At 42.8% G+C, this 14,723-nt stretch overlaps 1 protein-coding gene across 1 annotated transcript in view; it reads right to left on the reverse strand.

The window, feature by feature from the left end:
* DNAH5 (dynein axonemal heavy chain 5) overlaps positions 1–12,210 on the reverse strand; it is a 335,447-nt gene extending 323,237 nt beyond the window's left edge. The window contains exon 1 of the mRNA XM_078785114.1: positions 12,071–12,210. Within this exon, the coding sequence (XP_078641240.1) occupies positions 12,071–12,169 (99 nt within the window). The 5' untranslated portion in view covers positions 12,170–12,210. The remainder of the gene's footprint in view (positions 1–12,070) is intronic.
* Positions 12,211–14,723: the final 2,513 nt, after the last annotated feature.

Here is a 14,723-nt window from a genome sequence, read left to right on the forward strand (position 1 = left end):
TATGCGATTAGCCAATTGATTATGAAAATATTTTGTGATAATCTTTTATTGATTTTAATTATACAATTAATCAATCAATTAGTGTACACCTATCCCTCCCAATGCAGCCTCAATGAGCTGCACTGTGGTATTGCCGGGCGCCGGAGGCGCCCCGGCAATGCCGCGCTGCAGCATATTTAATTATTTGGCATGGGGCGGTGTACTTTGAATGTATGTGTACTTGTTGTACACCGCTCCTTTCCTATGCCATCTCCAGGCATTGCAAATCGTCATTGACGGGCACCAAAGGGGGCTCGGCAGTGACGCACGCTGAAAGAGAGTACTCAGTTTTCACTCTGGTTTCTTTCTTGTTTGTTGTACACCGCTCCTTTCCTATGCCATCTCCAGGCATTGCAAATCGTCATTGACGGGCACCAAAGGGGGCTCGGCAGTGACGCACGCTGAAAGAGAGTACTCAGTTTTCACTCTGGTTTCTTTCTTGTTTGTTTGTTTTCTTGTTTGTTTGTCCGGGCGATATCTCAGCCATCCTTTGAGCTAGGAAGCTGAAATTTCGGCACAGTAGTGAGCAAGTCCTTTGTCAAATACGGTATTTTTTGTTTTTTGAATAATCAATTAATTGAGGAGTTATTTAATTATTAGCGTTTAATTAAGTACTTATTTAATTAATTAAATTTCATTTCTCTTCTGACCATTATTAACTCAGGCACCTTTTGAGTTAGGAAGCTGATATTTGGACATGCCAATGAACAGGTGATTTGGCTGCAAAGGATATTTTTGATTTATTAATTAATCAATTAATCGATTAATTATTTAATTATTCGATTAATGACCAAAAAAAATTTTTTTTTTAAGTTACAGATTCTGATGAAATAGTGGTAGTTTATGTGTTCTCTGACCAAATTGATTACTAATTTAATTTTTTTATGATTATTATTTATTTATTTTCATTATTAATCATTTATTTATTTTCTTTCTCATTTGGCCAATATCTCAGGCACCTTTTGAGCTGGGAAGCTAATATTTGGACATGAGTGACCAAGTGATGTGGCTATCAAGGATATTTTTGATTTATTGATTAATCATTTCATCTATTAATTATTTATTGATTAATCGATTAATTATTTATTGAGTAATTAATTAATTATTTAATTTTTTATAAATGACTTATTTAATTAAATTTCTAAAAGATACATCTTCGGATGAAGCACTAGTGGTTTAGTTATGCGATTAGCCAATTGATTATGAAAATATTTTGTGATAATCTTTTATTGATTTTAATTATACAATTAATCAATCAATTAGTGTACACCTCTCCCTCCCAATGCAGCCTCAATGAGCTGCACTGCGGTATTGCCGGGCGCCGGAGGCGCCCCGGCAATGCCGCGCTGCAGCATATTTAATTATTTGGCATGGGGCGGTGTACTTTGAATGTATGTGTACTTGTTTGTTTTCTTGTTTGTTTGTCCGGGCGATATCTCAGCCATCCTTTGAGCTAGGAAGCTGAAATTTCGGCACAGTAGTGAGCAAGTCCTTTGTCAAATACGGTATTTTTTGTTTTTTGAATAATCAATTAATTGAGGAGTTATTTAATTATTAGCGTTTAATTAAGTACTTATTTAATTAATTAAATTTCATTTCTCTTCTGACCATTATTAACTCAGGCACCTTTTGAGTTAGGAAGCTGATATTTGGACATGCCAATGACCAGGTGATTTGGCTGCAAAGGATATTTTTGATTTATTAATTAATCAATTAATCGATTAATTATTTAATTATTCGATTAATGACAAAAAAAAATTTTTTTTTTAGTTACAGATTCTGATGAAATAGTGGTAGTTTATGTGTTCTCTGACCAAATTGGTTAATAATTTAATTTTTTTATGATTATTATTTATTTATTTTCATTATTAATCATTTATTTATTTTCTTTCTCATTTGGCCAATATCTCAGGCACCTTTTGAGCTGGGAAGCTAATATTTGGACATGAGTGACCAAGTGATGTGGCTATCAAGGATATTTTTTATTTATTGATTAATCATTTCATCTATTAAGTATTTATTGATTAATCGATTAATTATTTATTGAGTAATCAATTAATTATTTAATTTTTTATAAATGACTTATTTAATTAAATTTCTAAAAGATACATCTTTGGATGAAGCACTACTGGTTTAGTTATGCGATTAGCCAATTGATTATGAAAATATTTTGTGATAATCTTTTATTGATTTTAATTATACAATTAATCAATCAATTAGTGTACACCTCTCCCTCCCAATGCAGCCTCAATGAGCTGCACTGCGGCATTGCCGGGCGCCGGAGGCGCCCCGGCAATGCCGCGCTGCAGCATATTTAATTATTTGGCATGGGGCGGTGTACTTTGAATGTATGTGTACTTGTTTTCTTTCTTGTTTGTTTGTCCGGACGATATCTCAGCCATCCTTTGAGCTAGGAAGCTGAAATTTCGGCACAATAGTGAGCAAGTCCTTTGTCAAAAACGGTATTTTTTTTTTTTGATTAATCAATAAATTGAGGAGTTATTTAATTATTAGCGATTAATTAAGTACATATTTAATTAATCAAATTTCCTTTCTCTTCTGACCATTAACTCAGGCACCTTTTGAGTTAGGAAGCTGATATTTGGACATGCCAATGACCAGGTGATTTGGCTGCAAAGGATATTTTTGATTTATTAATTAATCAATTAATCGATTAATTATTTAATTATTTGATTAATGACAAAAAAATGTTTTTTTTTAAAGTTACAGATTCTGATGAAATAGTGGTAGTTTATGTGTTCTCTGACCAAATTGATTAATAATTTAATTTTTTATGATTATTATTTATTTATTTTCATTATTAATCATTTATTTATTTTCTTTCTCATTTGGCCAATATCTCAGGCACCTTTTGAGCTGGGAAGCTAATATTTGGACATGAGTGACCAAGTGATGTGGCTATCAAGGATATTTTTGATTTATTGATTAATCATTTCATCTATTAATTATTTATTGATTAATCGATTAATTATTTAATTTTTTATAAATGCCTTATTTAATTAAATTTCTAAAAGATACATCTTCGGATGAAGCACTAGTGGTTTAGTTATGCGATTAGCCAATTGATTATGAAAATATTTTGTGATAATCTTTTATTGATTTTAATTATACAATTAATCAATCAATTAGTGTACACCTCTCCCTCCCAATGCAGACTCAATGAGCTGCACTGCGGTATATTTAATTATTTGGCATGGGGCGGTGTACTTTGAATGTATGTGTACTTGTTTTTTTTTGTTTTTTTTTGTTTTTGTATACTGAATCGAGGCTCGTGAAAGTTGAAATGAAGATCAAATAGCTGTATGTTGAAATATGTTGAAAAAGTCAAAACTTTACATGGGGTGTACTTACTTTTTCACGTGACTGTACATACATACATATATATATATATATATATATATATATATATATATATATATATATATATATATATATATATATCCATATATATCATTTTCCGCTGACGTAGAACGATACTCGGCCATATAAAGACTAGTTTTCCATTGTATGTATTTAAGAATAATCAAATTTTAAAGAATGCCATCACCTCACATAATATTGAATAAGTGCAGTGCTCTATTTGCCAAAGTAACCACAATTCAAGGTGGTGAAGTTCAGTGTGAATGTTCTACTAACAACTCTTCACAAAACATTTGTTCAACAGCCTAGCAACGAAACCACACAAACACTACGTGCTTTACATTCCCAAACTGCAGCACATCTCCCCCGACCTCACATCCCCCAAATACCTCTCTCCAACCATTCACAAAAGTTTTTTCTTTTTTTTCTTTTTTTTCGAGTAAGCACATTAATTATAACTTTAACTTGCACATCTGCTAATCATGATACGTTACCTCTTCAACTTATTCACGTTATTATAACCCAACTTCTTGCCATATTAAGCTGTTTAAAGTAAAAAGACCGAGTTTTTTTTTTGCTTTTGCAAGATTGAGGCTCATGGTAGAGCAGGGTGACGGTGAGATGAACTGAAGTGGGCCAACCTGTGGACACAATAACCAAGGGAATGAACGAACAGAGAGAAAGAGAGAAAAACTCTGCATGGCACATACAGTCCAACATCAACCCCCTTCTGGTGAAACTACCTGAAATCCATGATCACTGCTCACCTCCACTCATCCATTCCTCTTTTTTCCCCACCTATGGAACCAACTTCCACATCCTCTTAAATCTCATTCTTCTTTGCAGGTCTTCAAGATGGCTGTTCGCCACCATGTCAGATTCTCCCCAATCCAAAACCATGACATTTTCTGCCCTCGTTAACCCACCCCAACCCCACCACATTCCCTCATCCTTTTAAATTTCCAGTTTGCCGTCCCGAGAGTTTCCTTCCGTATCCATCTTGTTCACCCCATACATCTTCTCCTGCCCCCTATGGCTCCCCACACCCACCTCCCTCTGTCTTATTGTACAGCTCTGCTGTTGGGGTTTTCCCCAATCTTAACTGCTCCTTTTGTCCTGTTATGTCCTGATCCGTTCAGTGTACTACTATTAACTCTTCCATGAGCCTCGACTATGTATACCAAAAAGTAATTAAGCAAAAATAAAACCGTTTTGAAATAATAATAACAATAATAACGCAACTCCCCTTGGCCGGGGAGTTGGACTCCCCAATAGAAGGAATGTCAACACAGCAGGAGGCCATTAGACCCAGGCTGTGCAATGCTTGCCAACTTAAGGTTGTTTGTCCGTGCTCTATCCGTTTTAAATTTTGAGCAATGAGCAAGGAAGCAGCACGTAACCTTTTTACAGCGTTTCCTCTGACTCCGCCAAGGTTGGAATCAAACCACAGGCCTCCCACACCCAGATACAAACGTGACAATGCCCAAATAAAAACGCAAATGCCCATTAATGGGTACATGTTGAGAGTGATATGGAAAGACAATTACATTACATTACAAGTCCAAACTGCGACAGCATTCTAGGAATCTTTGTTTTGAAACTTGTTAAACAATGGATGAAATCCACAGGATGGGGATGGAGGTATACCAACCTTCATGGGGAGCAAGGAAAAGTTGACTTTTCAGGCGTTAACCCTTCATCGGAGCAATGCAGCCAGGGTTAAGAAGGGTTCGTAGTATGTAGCAGTTTCTCCTAGAAAGTGCAATAATCTTTTTTCACAATAGATGTTAATCTAGTGCCCCCTTGCGGCCTAGGCTGATTCATCCCACAAGAGTGGAACTTTTAAATATAAACTTGTTACTGATGGGAAGAGGTGTTTTTTTTCTTAAACTTTAGAGAATGGTAGCCCATTGCATGCCAGTATTTTATGCAAAGCTAGAAAATGAATTATAAGGATTGTCAGATAACCAAAAATATGCAGGCAAGCAGGGACACTGATATAACATTTGGTTCAAATGGATGTGTATCACTTTGTGCCAAATGTGCTACAATCTGAGGAACATTCAGGGAGCTCTTTGTTTACTAATGGTCTCAGGGAAAATTCCTGTTGGGCTGTGCGTTGATGACTTCTCATGCCCTCAGCGCAACTTGGGATGGACATTCCAATGTGACCGATGAAAGGAGTGTGGCAAATATTCTCCCCAAACAGAAGTATAAAAATAAAACAATTCCATTCAGGAAACTCTTTGGGAAGTTTTGACTTTTATTTTGTAACATTAATTATCCAGAAACAGTTTTAATAATGTTATGTCGGGGGGTAAAGGAATATCTAGAGCCAGGTAGATCTGTATAGGTAACATGCTTTGACTGTCGCGATAGGGAATCTACCCTGTAATAAGTTCTATGTGTAGTCCGGTTTGTCGGGATAAGCTGTGTTGATGTCCCCGCTATGAGGGAGCAGGGCATGCTAAATAGTGCAGGGATTATGGATAAGATTTCTTTGTTCGTCGTCGTCCCTGTCGCCAAACCTTTGTCCCTTATGGCAATGCATACCCATATAAAACTTAGATAGGCCCTTAACGAACATTAAATAATTCCCCTTCCCGTACAATGACCTTGGAAGAAGACCGGCAGGAAGCCAGATAGGGGCACCGCCGGATGGCCGCCACCAGCCGCACCACCAGCTGGCCTAGCAACATCGTGTGAGATGAGCTGTAACCACGCCACAGGGAACATGTGATTGGTTGGCGCGGAAGGCGCGAGCCTTGAACCAATCAGCGCGGAAGGCGCGAGACGGTTGGGCAGATGGCGGGAAGCTACGAGGCTCTGGTTGGTGGCGCGCCAAAACGGACGTCACATGCCAGGTTTCAAAAGGACTCGCTGGTGGGATTCTGGAAGCTTCGCTCTGGGGGATTGCGTCGTGCTGAGGCTTCGCTCTTGGTATTGAGTTGTGCTGGCCCTTCACTTGTCGTTGTTCGTCCTTGGCTCTTGGCTCTTCGTCTTGAGAGGTCCTGGTGGTCGTGGGCTCGCCATCTTCGTGGTGCTTGGAGCGGTGTTCGGTGCTTTTGGTGCTGTGAGCGAACGGACCTCGTGGGCAGTCGACGAGGAGCCTGGAGTGGGGCGTTGGCTCAGGCCTGGCGGAGCGGGTGGGTGAAGCGGACGGAGGGTTTCCTCGCGCCGGAGCTTGGAGCCACGTTGGACGGTGGACAAGACTGCAGACAGTTAAGACGAACCACATTTCACACGTACACGACGGACAGTTATTTTTGCATTTCATTCCCCTGTCTCATATTTGGAAGTCGGTGTGCGGGATCCCGATTTAGGAACATTATTTATCTTCCATCGCGTTCCATTGTTTCGGGTTCTGTCAAATAAATCATTATTTTTGTACATTTTAACCTGGATTTTCGGTTGAGTTCATTCCGCATTACAGATACGTGCTTCTGCCTCTTCTTCTTCACTTCCTCCTCATGTTTTATAGCCGAATCCGAGTTGGTCGTCGCCTCAATTAAATCCGTTTGGTCATTCGCAAGGCCTCATATTAACCGGAGGGTATTCGCACGACAATAATAACATATCAACATTTGCTTTTTGTTTCCTTTATGCATTGACCGTCTCAAACAACAGGATAGAATACAACCAAAAACAAACTTCCACAAGCATAGAAAGGTCTTGCTTGGGTCACGTGCACATATGCTGATGGGAAAACTAAATAAATATGGATTTCAATTTAAATATAAAGGTAAACATAGAAGTACATCAACAGTGTGTGTGTGTGTATATTGTTACAGACGCGGTTTTGGATGTTAGTTTACCGAGCGGTTTGGTATGACCGCGTCTGCACAGTTTACCCGATTACACTCGAACGTTGGCCGAATCGCGCTATGCTAAATCAATGAAGGAAAAGGACACAACGGCTGGGATTAATGACACGACACCAGGGGTACAGTTCACAAGACCTCCGGAGGAGGATATAATATGGGATATGCAGAACGTTTAGATTACACTAACAAGAGGTACAGCACAGAAAGGTGGGCACTTATTAAATTACACTAACAAGAGGTACAGCACAGAAAGGTGGGCACTTATACACGGTCTTATCTAATTCCCGACAGACCACAGACAAACGGGACAAGACTGACTCACACAGGGATTGATGGCAAGGAGGGACAGGTAGTCGATGGCTCAAGGTGCACCTTGAGCTCAGGGGCAGAATCGACCCGGTCCGATCCAGAGAGGCGGGAGGTATCTTTCAGTGCTAGGAGGTGGCGTCCTTTTGTCGTCGTAGCTGAGCCGCATCTGACGTCACCTCCGGTAAGTGGCTGCGTATATCCAGCGGGGAGTGACACGCCCTCGGCTCGTTAGCTCCGCCCCAGATGGAATCGGTCCGCCGCTTCTTATTGGGTGCGGGGGGGTTACCGGGCTCCGCCCTTGACGAGGGGCTGACAGTCAGCCCCTGTGTGGTAACCCCGTCGGAGCACATGGGCAATGGCGGCTAACCAAGCCGGAGCGAGGACGCACACTCCCCGCGCCGCCGCCGCGCCGCCCCCGCTGTTGTTGTAGTTGTTGTAGTTTCATGAGGAAGATGGGAGGATGCGGAGATGAGATTGTGGGGAGGTATTGGGAGGTCCTAAACTTACTACTGGTGCCATACAATCACATTCTGGTGCAACGAAGAGTCAGAATTAATGGAAACGAGTCCTTAACTGACATAGACTAAGAATAACTAGCAAGATGTCCTATAGTTGTCTACGTGAGATGCGGTGAACCTGGGCACGACATTTAATGGGGGGAAAAGGGGGAGGTCGGGGCTACAGAGTGTTGTTTACAGACAATGGGACTAGGGAATGGGGGATTGGGGATAGTTGGGGAGTATTGGGGAAATAGGGGAATATTTACAAGCGGATATGGATGGAGGCCAAATCCCATATCCGCAACAATATATATATATATATATATATATATATATATATATATATATATACACTGTTGCGAATATGGAATTTGGCCTCCATATCCGCTTGTAAATATTCCCCTATTTCCCCAATACTCCCCAACTATCCCCAATCCCCCATTCCCTAGTCCCATTGTCTGTAAACAACAATCAGTAGAGCCGACCTTCCCCTTTTTCCCCCATTAAATGTCGTGCCCAGGTCCACCGCATCTCACGTAGACAACTTTCGGACATCTTGCTAGTTATTCTTAGTCTATGTCAGTTAAGGACTCCTTTCCATTAATTCTGACTCTTCGTTGCACCAGAATGTGATTATATGGCACCAGTAGTGAGTTTAGGACCTTTCCCATACCTCCTTCCATCTTCTTCCCCAAACAACAACTACAACTACAACTACAACAACAATTACAACAACAACGACGCTGCGCGGGGGGGAGTGTGCGTCATCACACCGGCTCGGTTAGCCGCCATTGACAATGCGCGCCGGACCATGCGCTCCACGGGGTTACCACGAAGGGGCTCCTTGTCAGTCCCCCGTCGAGGGCGGAGCCGGTAACCCCCCCCGCACGCACCCAATGAGAGGCGACGTGCCGATTCCATCTGGGGCGGAGCTAACGAGCCGAGGGCGTGTCACTCCCCGCCGGAGATACGAAGCGACTCACCGGATGTGAGGTCAGATGCGCCCCCAGCCTAGAGAGAGAAGTTGCCACGTACGAGCGCTGAATACCTCCCCGCATCTCTGGACCGGACCGAGTCGATTCTGACCTTTGAGCCCAGGTGCACCTGGAGCCATCGATCCTGCCTTTCCTAGCCATCAAACCCCGTGTGAGTCAGCCTTTTGTCCCGTTTATCTGTCGTCTGTTGGGAATAATATAAGAGTGTGTCTAAGTGCTTATCTTACTATGCTGTCCCTCTTGTAGTTGTAATCTAACCTTCCGTAACAATATAACCTCCTCCGGAGGTCTTGAGAACCGTATCCCTGGTGTCGCGTCATTTTAATCCCAGCCGTGTGTCTTTTCCTTCATTGATCTAGCGTAGCGCGATTAGTCAACGTTCGGGTATAATCGGGTAACTTGTGCAGACGTGGTCATACCAAAACCGCTCGGTAAATAACATCTAAGCCACGTCTGTAACAATACATATATATATATATATACATATATATATATATATATACATATATATATATATATACATATATATATATATATACATATATATATACATATATATATACATATACATATATATATACATATATATATATATATATATATATACATATATATATATATATATATACATATATATATATATATATATATATATATATATATATATATATATATATATATATATATATATATATATATATATATATATAAAATCGCTCGATAGTGCCGAAGCCTTTTTAAATGAATGACAGTTATATACAAGTACACATTCACAAAAATAAATACAAAACAATTACCAGACATTTGAATACAAATAAATCAAACAATTCCGGAAGTGTACGAATTTGGTAGTACAGCTTCTTCTTCTTCCTGATCGGCATCACAGTTAATTCAGAAACGTGAGCCACATTCACTCAGAAACGTGAGCCACTCCCCTTCCTCTCCTGCCTCCCCCCTCCCCCCCTTTCCCCCCTCACCTTCCCCCCTCCCTTCCCTTCCCCTCCCCTTCCCTTCCCCTCCCCTTTCCCTCCCCCCCTCCCCTCCCCTTCCCCCCTCCCCTTTGCATTATTCAGGGTATAAAATCGGCATCCAATGTGTTGGAGAAGAAAGATTTGTAAAAAGTGATTCACATAGTTGAGATGATGAAGGCAAATGTTCAGGTGATGGCAAAAAAGGTAATTCTGATCAAAGGTCACTTCCATGTCAAACCTTGTTCAATACGTCTGAGACTTGTTTTTGTTTTGTTCAAAAATGTCATTTTTGATCGAAAAATATAATTTTGCAGAGCAAAGCGAGGGGAACATTATTTGTCATTTGTTTCATTATATGCAATGCCTGCTTTTCAAAAGTTTTTTGAAAAGTTTTGAGCAAAAGTTTTTTCATTAAATAACTTGTTTTAAAGTGTATTAGAACATTATTTGGCTATATTTAGAATCGTCTTTATAACATGTGACAAAAAGAATCCCACAAATAATGTTCCCCTCGCTTTGCTCTGCAAAATTTTATTTTTCGATGCAATGTGAATTTTTTGCTCCCCAACCCCAACCTAAAATCATTGGTCCGCGCCTAGGTCCCGACGTAGGTTTTCCGTGAAATATTTTTCAAAACAATGACAAAATAATTAATTTTTGTGGTTGTTGTGTTTTTTGTCCAGAATTTTGGACAAAATAATAAAAAGATTTTTATTTTTTGAATTATTTTGGTTTTCTCATAGGTCTTATTATTTGTATGGTGGCATCACTGTGCCCAGTAACTACTCCGAGACAAAGGACCATAGATAGAGAGGACGGGAAACTCCTTGCTAAGAATGTGCAGCAGCACAATGCCCACCGAGAGTGGGCAGTGAAAAAGAGTATGTACCCGCTAGTATATATGTATATGAATATGATCATTGATCTGAACAAATTATCAATACAATCTGTAATGCTCAGTACAAAGGATAATTTACAGACCAGTACAATTGATCATCATGCGTGTGCGTTTTGGGCCCGCTCGAAGGCCTGCCTTTTTTGCTTGTGAAAAAAGGTAAAAAGTCAAACATTTGAACAGCCTTGGACGTGCACCTTGACCCCATGGCCAAGGCACAACGTCAACAAGGCTGTCCCAATAACATTACACATGCGCCTCAACCCCAAGGGGGAAGCACATGGTCATTCAAACGCATGCATCATGCCCCCGGAGGGCCACAATGCATGGTCATACAATTGGGACCACTCCTCTTAATAGGAGTAAGACCCCTTAATCCACCAGCAGGGCATTACTCCTGCCAGGTCCGATTTGCATGCAGGTCTACCGCCCCTCGTCAGGACGGCATACTGCAAAAAATCTCATGCGTGTGGTTGGTGAGGGAATTACAAGGGGTGAAGGGGACACCTGAACAAACAAATGTTGGAATGTAAATGATCCGTTGCACTGAGCATTAGTGGGGAAACTTATCAATGAGTTCCCATAACTTGAGTTCACCATTCACGTCCCATTCACGCTTCAGGACTTGGTCGCTCATGATTGCATCAACATCATCATCATCATCATCATCATCAAGCATGATTGCATCATCGCTCAATCTTGATATTGCATCAAGGAGATTGCAGGAAGAGAATCAAGCCACTCCGACCACATAATTCTGAAAATTTCTGCATTTGCACCTGAACAACACTCAATGTTCTCTCGGCACCAAATTAAAGAGTGGTTGATTGGCAAACTAATAACATCAGTCGTGCAGAATAAAAATCCTGTAAAAAGAAAGAATAAGAAAACCCAATTCTTAACGATTCAACACCGACATCTTGTATTTCCCAATTAATACCATATGATATATTCGTGGCAAAAATATCTCGGTATCAACAAAAGGTACAAACCCTTCGGTCATGCAGACTGAATTGCAGCTCACACAACCCGACTACCCGTTAAGGTTCGACCGACTCGATCACAGAAGGTATTTTAAAGTTGGGGAAAATAAAGGAACTGCGCATTAAGAAGAAAATTAGCAACCACCTTTCTTACGGCATTATCACCTTCATACCTGTTGTTCATCGTTGGTCCAAAAGATTCTTGATCGTCTCTTGATCGCCGTCGGCAGAAGCTTCATTCGACTCCCAGCACCTCGTCCTGTGGCAGCCATGGTGTAAGTTGTGTGTTAATGTACTGGTCCTTGGATCCCGAGTCCTGTTAACCAAACATTGCGTGAAACTGGCGTCATGACGTCAGGCTCTCGTCATCGCGCTTTTAAATATGTACGAGGGACAGGAGAAGGCCATTCGACTCGTATTGCTTGTGTCATATCCCACATCTCTTTATCCTTCAATTTAACTCAAACTACCTTTTAGGGTCATTCAATTCGTTTTTGGGGCCGCTGCAGCGTTTATAGCCAAGGAAGTATTCTAATTCTGAGGTAATGTGGTCATATCCGCAGCTGGCTCATATAATTATTTTTGCTAAGCTTAATTATTTTTTGGCAAGCTCAAAGGTCAATTCTTGCAACTTTATATGCCATCTGATCTTTTGATATCCATCTGATCTTATGATTTGAAAAATTTACGAGAAAAGACAATCAAATGGTTTTGAAAGCAAGAGCACGTGGGCAATGAGGCTTGAAACAAGCGATACAATTGAAGTTTGTCCTCTGATGTACAGCTTACTCGAATAATTAATCTTGCAGGCATTACTGCTCCACGTAGATAAAACTGCTACAAACCCCGTGTTGTTGTGGATGTGCTTCAACTGAATGCAAATGAATCACTCCGAGTGAGGCAGGGCAACGTAGAGCTTACCCTCTCATTATATATATATATATATATCCAAATATAATTTCAGTTCTCCAGCTTTCAATGAGCGCACGTAATGACGTCACCGACATGTACGTACGCTCTGCCTGTCAAGCTCTCAAGAGAACCCTCCGACAGAGCATAATTTTTGATCTTAGTTCAGATATTGTCATAAGTAACTGGTATTAGCAATTTTAGCAATTGTTTTACATATGGTATAATCGAAAGATTTTCAGAGTCATAGGTGTATGCAGGACTCACTGCGTTGCCCTGATGAGCCCCAAAAGGGCGAAACCAGGTCGGTAACTGTGAGTTTTACATACACTTATGACAGTATATGAACTAAGATCAAAAATTATGCTCTGTCGGAGGGTTCTGCTAAATATATAGCTGGATGGGATACCTTAATGTCGGTTCACCACTGATGGTATGTAATCGCATAGTAACTGATATATATATATATTGTAGCGGCTACCGCTGTGTTTTCACAATCGCCTTGCACCTATCAAGGACGCGGAGCGATCACCATGCCGGGCTCGTCCAGGACGCCCGGGCAGGCCCGCGCTCAACTTGCCAGGCCTCGGTCGGGACGCCCGGGCATGCCCGGGCAGGCTCGCCCTCAACTTGCCAGGCCGCAGCCAGGACGCTGGGCCACGCCCCCTCTCGCCTTTCCTGGGCAAACGCTCCGGGATAATATGTATATATATTGCTGCCCGATAAACGGGCTTTTCAGAGTGCCTGAGTGTTTGGTTTGATTAAAGCAACTCGGATGAATTCCAGCTTTTTGTCCTCGGATGAATTCCAGCTTTTTGTCGCGTCCACTCTTCCGATCGACGTGGGAGCCCCAGCTCCTTCATTGGTGACCTACCGACATGGACACGGCAGTCGCCCTTAAACTGCCTACCTTCTGGGAGGCTCACGCGGCGGTTTGGTTCGCACAGGCGGATTCCCTGTTCGCCCTGCGAGGCATCACGGCCGACGACACCCGCTTCCACCATGTGGTAGCAGCGCTTGGTTCGGCCACCGCGGCCCGCGCCCTGAGCCTCCTCGAGAGCCCGCCAGCCGCTGACAAATACGGCGCGATTAAGAAGCTTCTCCTCGACGCTTTCGCCCTCCCATCGGCGGAGCGCGCACGGCGCCTGCTCGACCTGCCCGAGCTCGGCGACACGCGACCTTCCGAGCGAATGGACTACATGCTTTCACTGCTCGGCGAGCACTCTCCGGCATTCCTGTTCCGGGAGCTGTTCCTCCGTCAGCTGCCTAACCCGGTACGCCTCGCCCTGGCAAGCACGTCGATCACAGATCCCCGGGCCCTTGCCAGAGAAGCCGACAAAATCTCCGCCGCAGGACAGCGAATCGCAGCGGCGACATGGGACCCACCGCCGTCCGACGCAACACCCATGGCGCCCGAGCACCCGGCACGGTCGACGACCGAACTGCCAACGCAATTGGCGGCCGCTACACCGAGCCGACCACCTCCAGCACGACGACCGGGGCCTCCACCTGACCAAGCGTGGTGTTACTATCATGCCAGGTTTGGACAGAAGGCCCGGACATGCCGACCCCCGTGCACCTTCGGCAGGCCGGGAAACGGCCGGGCCGGCGTTCATTACCAGCCATGAGCGCCGGCCACACGGGCAACATACTGTTCATCACGGATAAAGCGTCCGGACGGCGCTTCCTGTGCGACACCGGCGCCCAACTGAGCGTCATACCCGCCTCTGACCAGGACAGGCAATCCGCGGTTTGCGGCCCCTCCTTGGTTGCGGCCAACGGATCGACCATCCGCACCTTCGGCCCGCGCAACGTCACCCTCTGCTTCGGCGGCCAACGCTTTGCTTGGACGTTTGTAACCGCAAACGTGCCCATGGCTCTGCTGGGCGCCGACTTCCTCTGCGCACACGGCCTGCT

This window comes from Myxine glutinosa, chromosome 9, assembly GCF_964187855.1.
Source record: "Myxine glutinosa chromosome 9, kmMyxGlut1.1, whole genome shotgun sequence".
Classification (NCBI taxonomy): Eukaryota; Metazoa; Chordata; class Myxini; order Myxiniformes; family Myxinidae; genus Myxine; species Myxine glutinosa.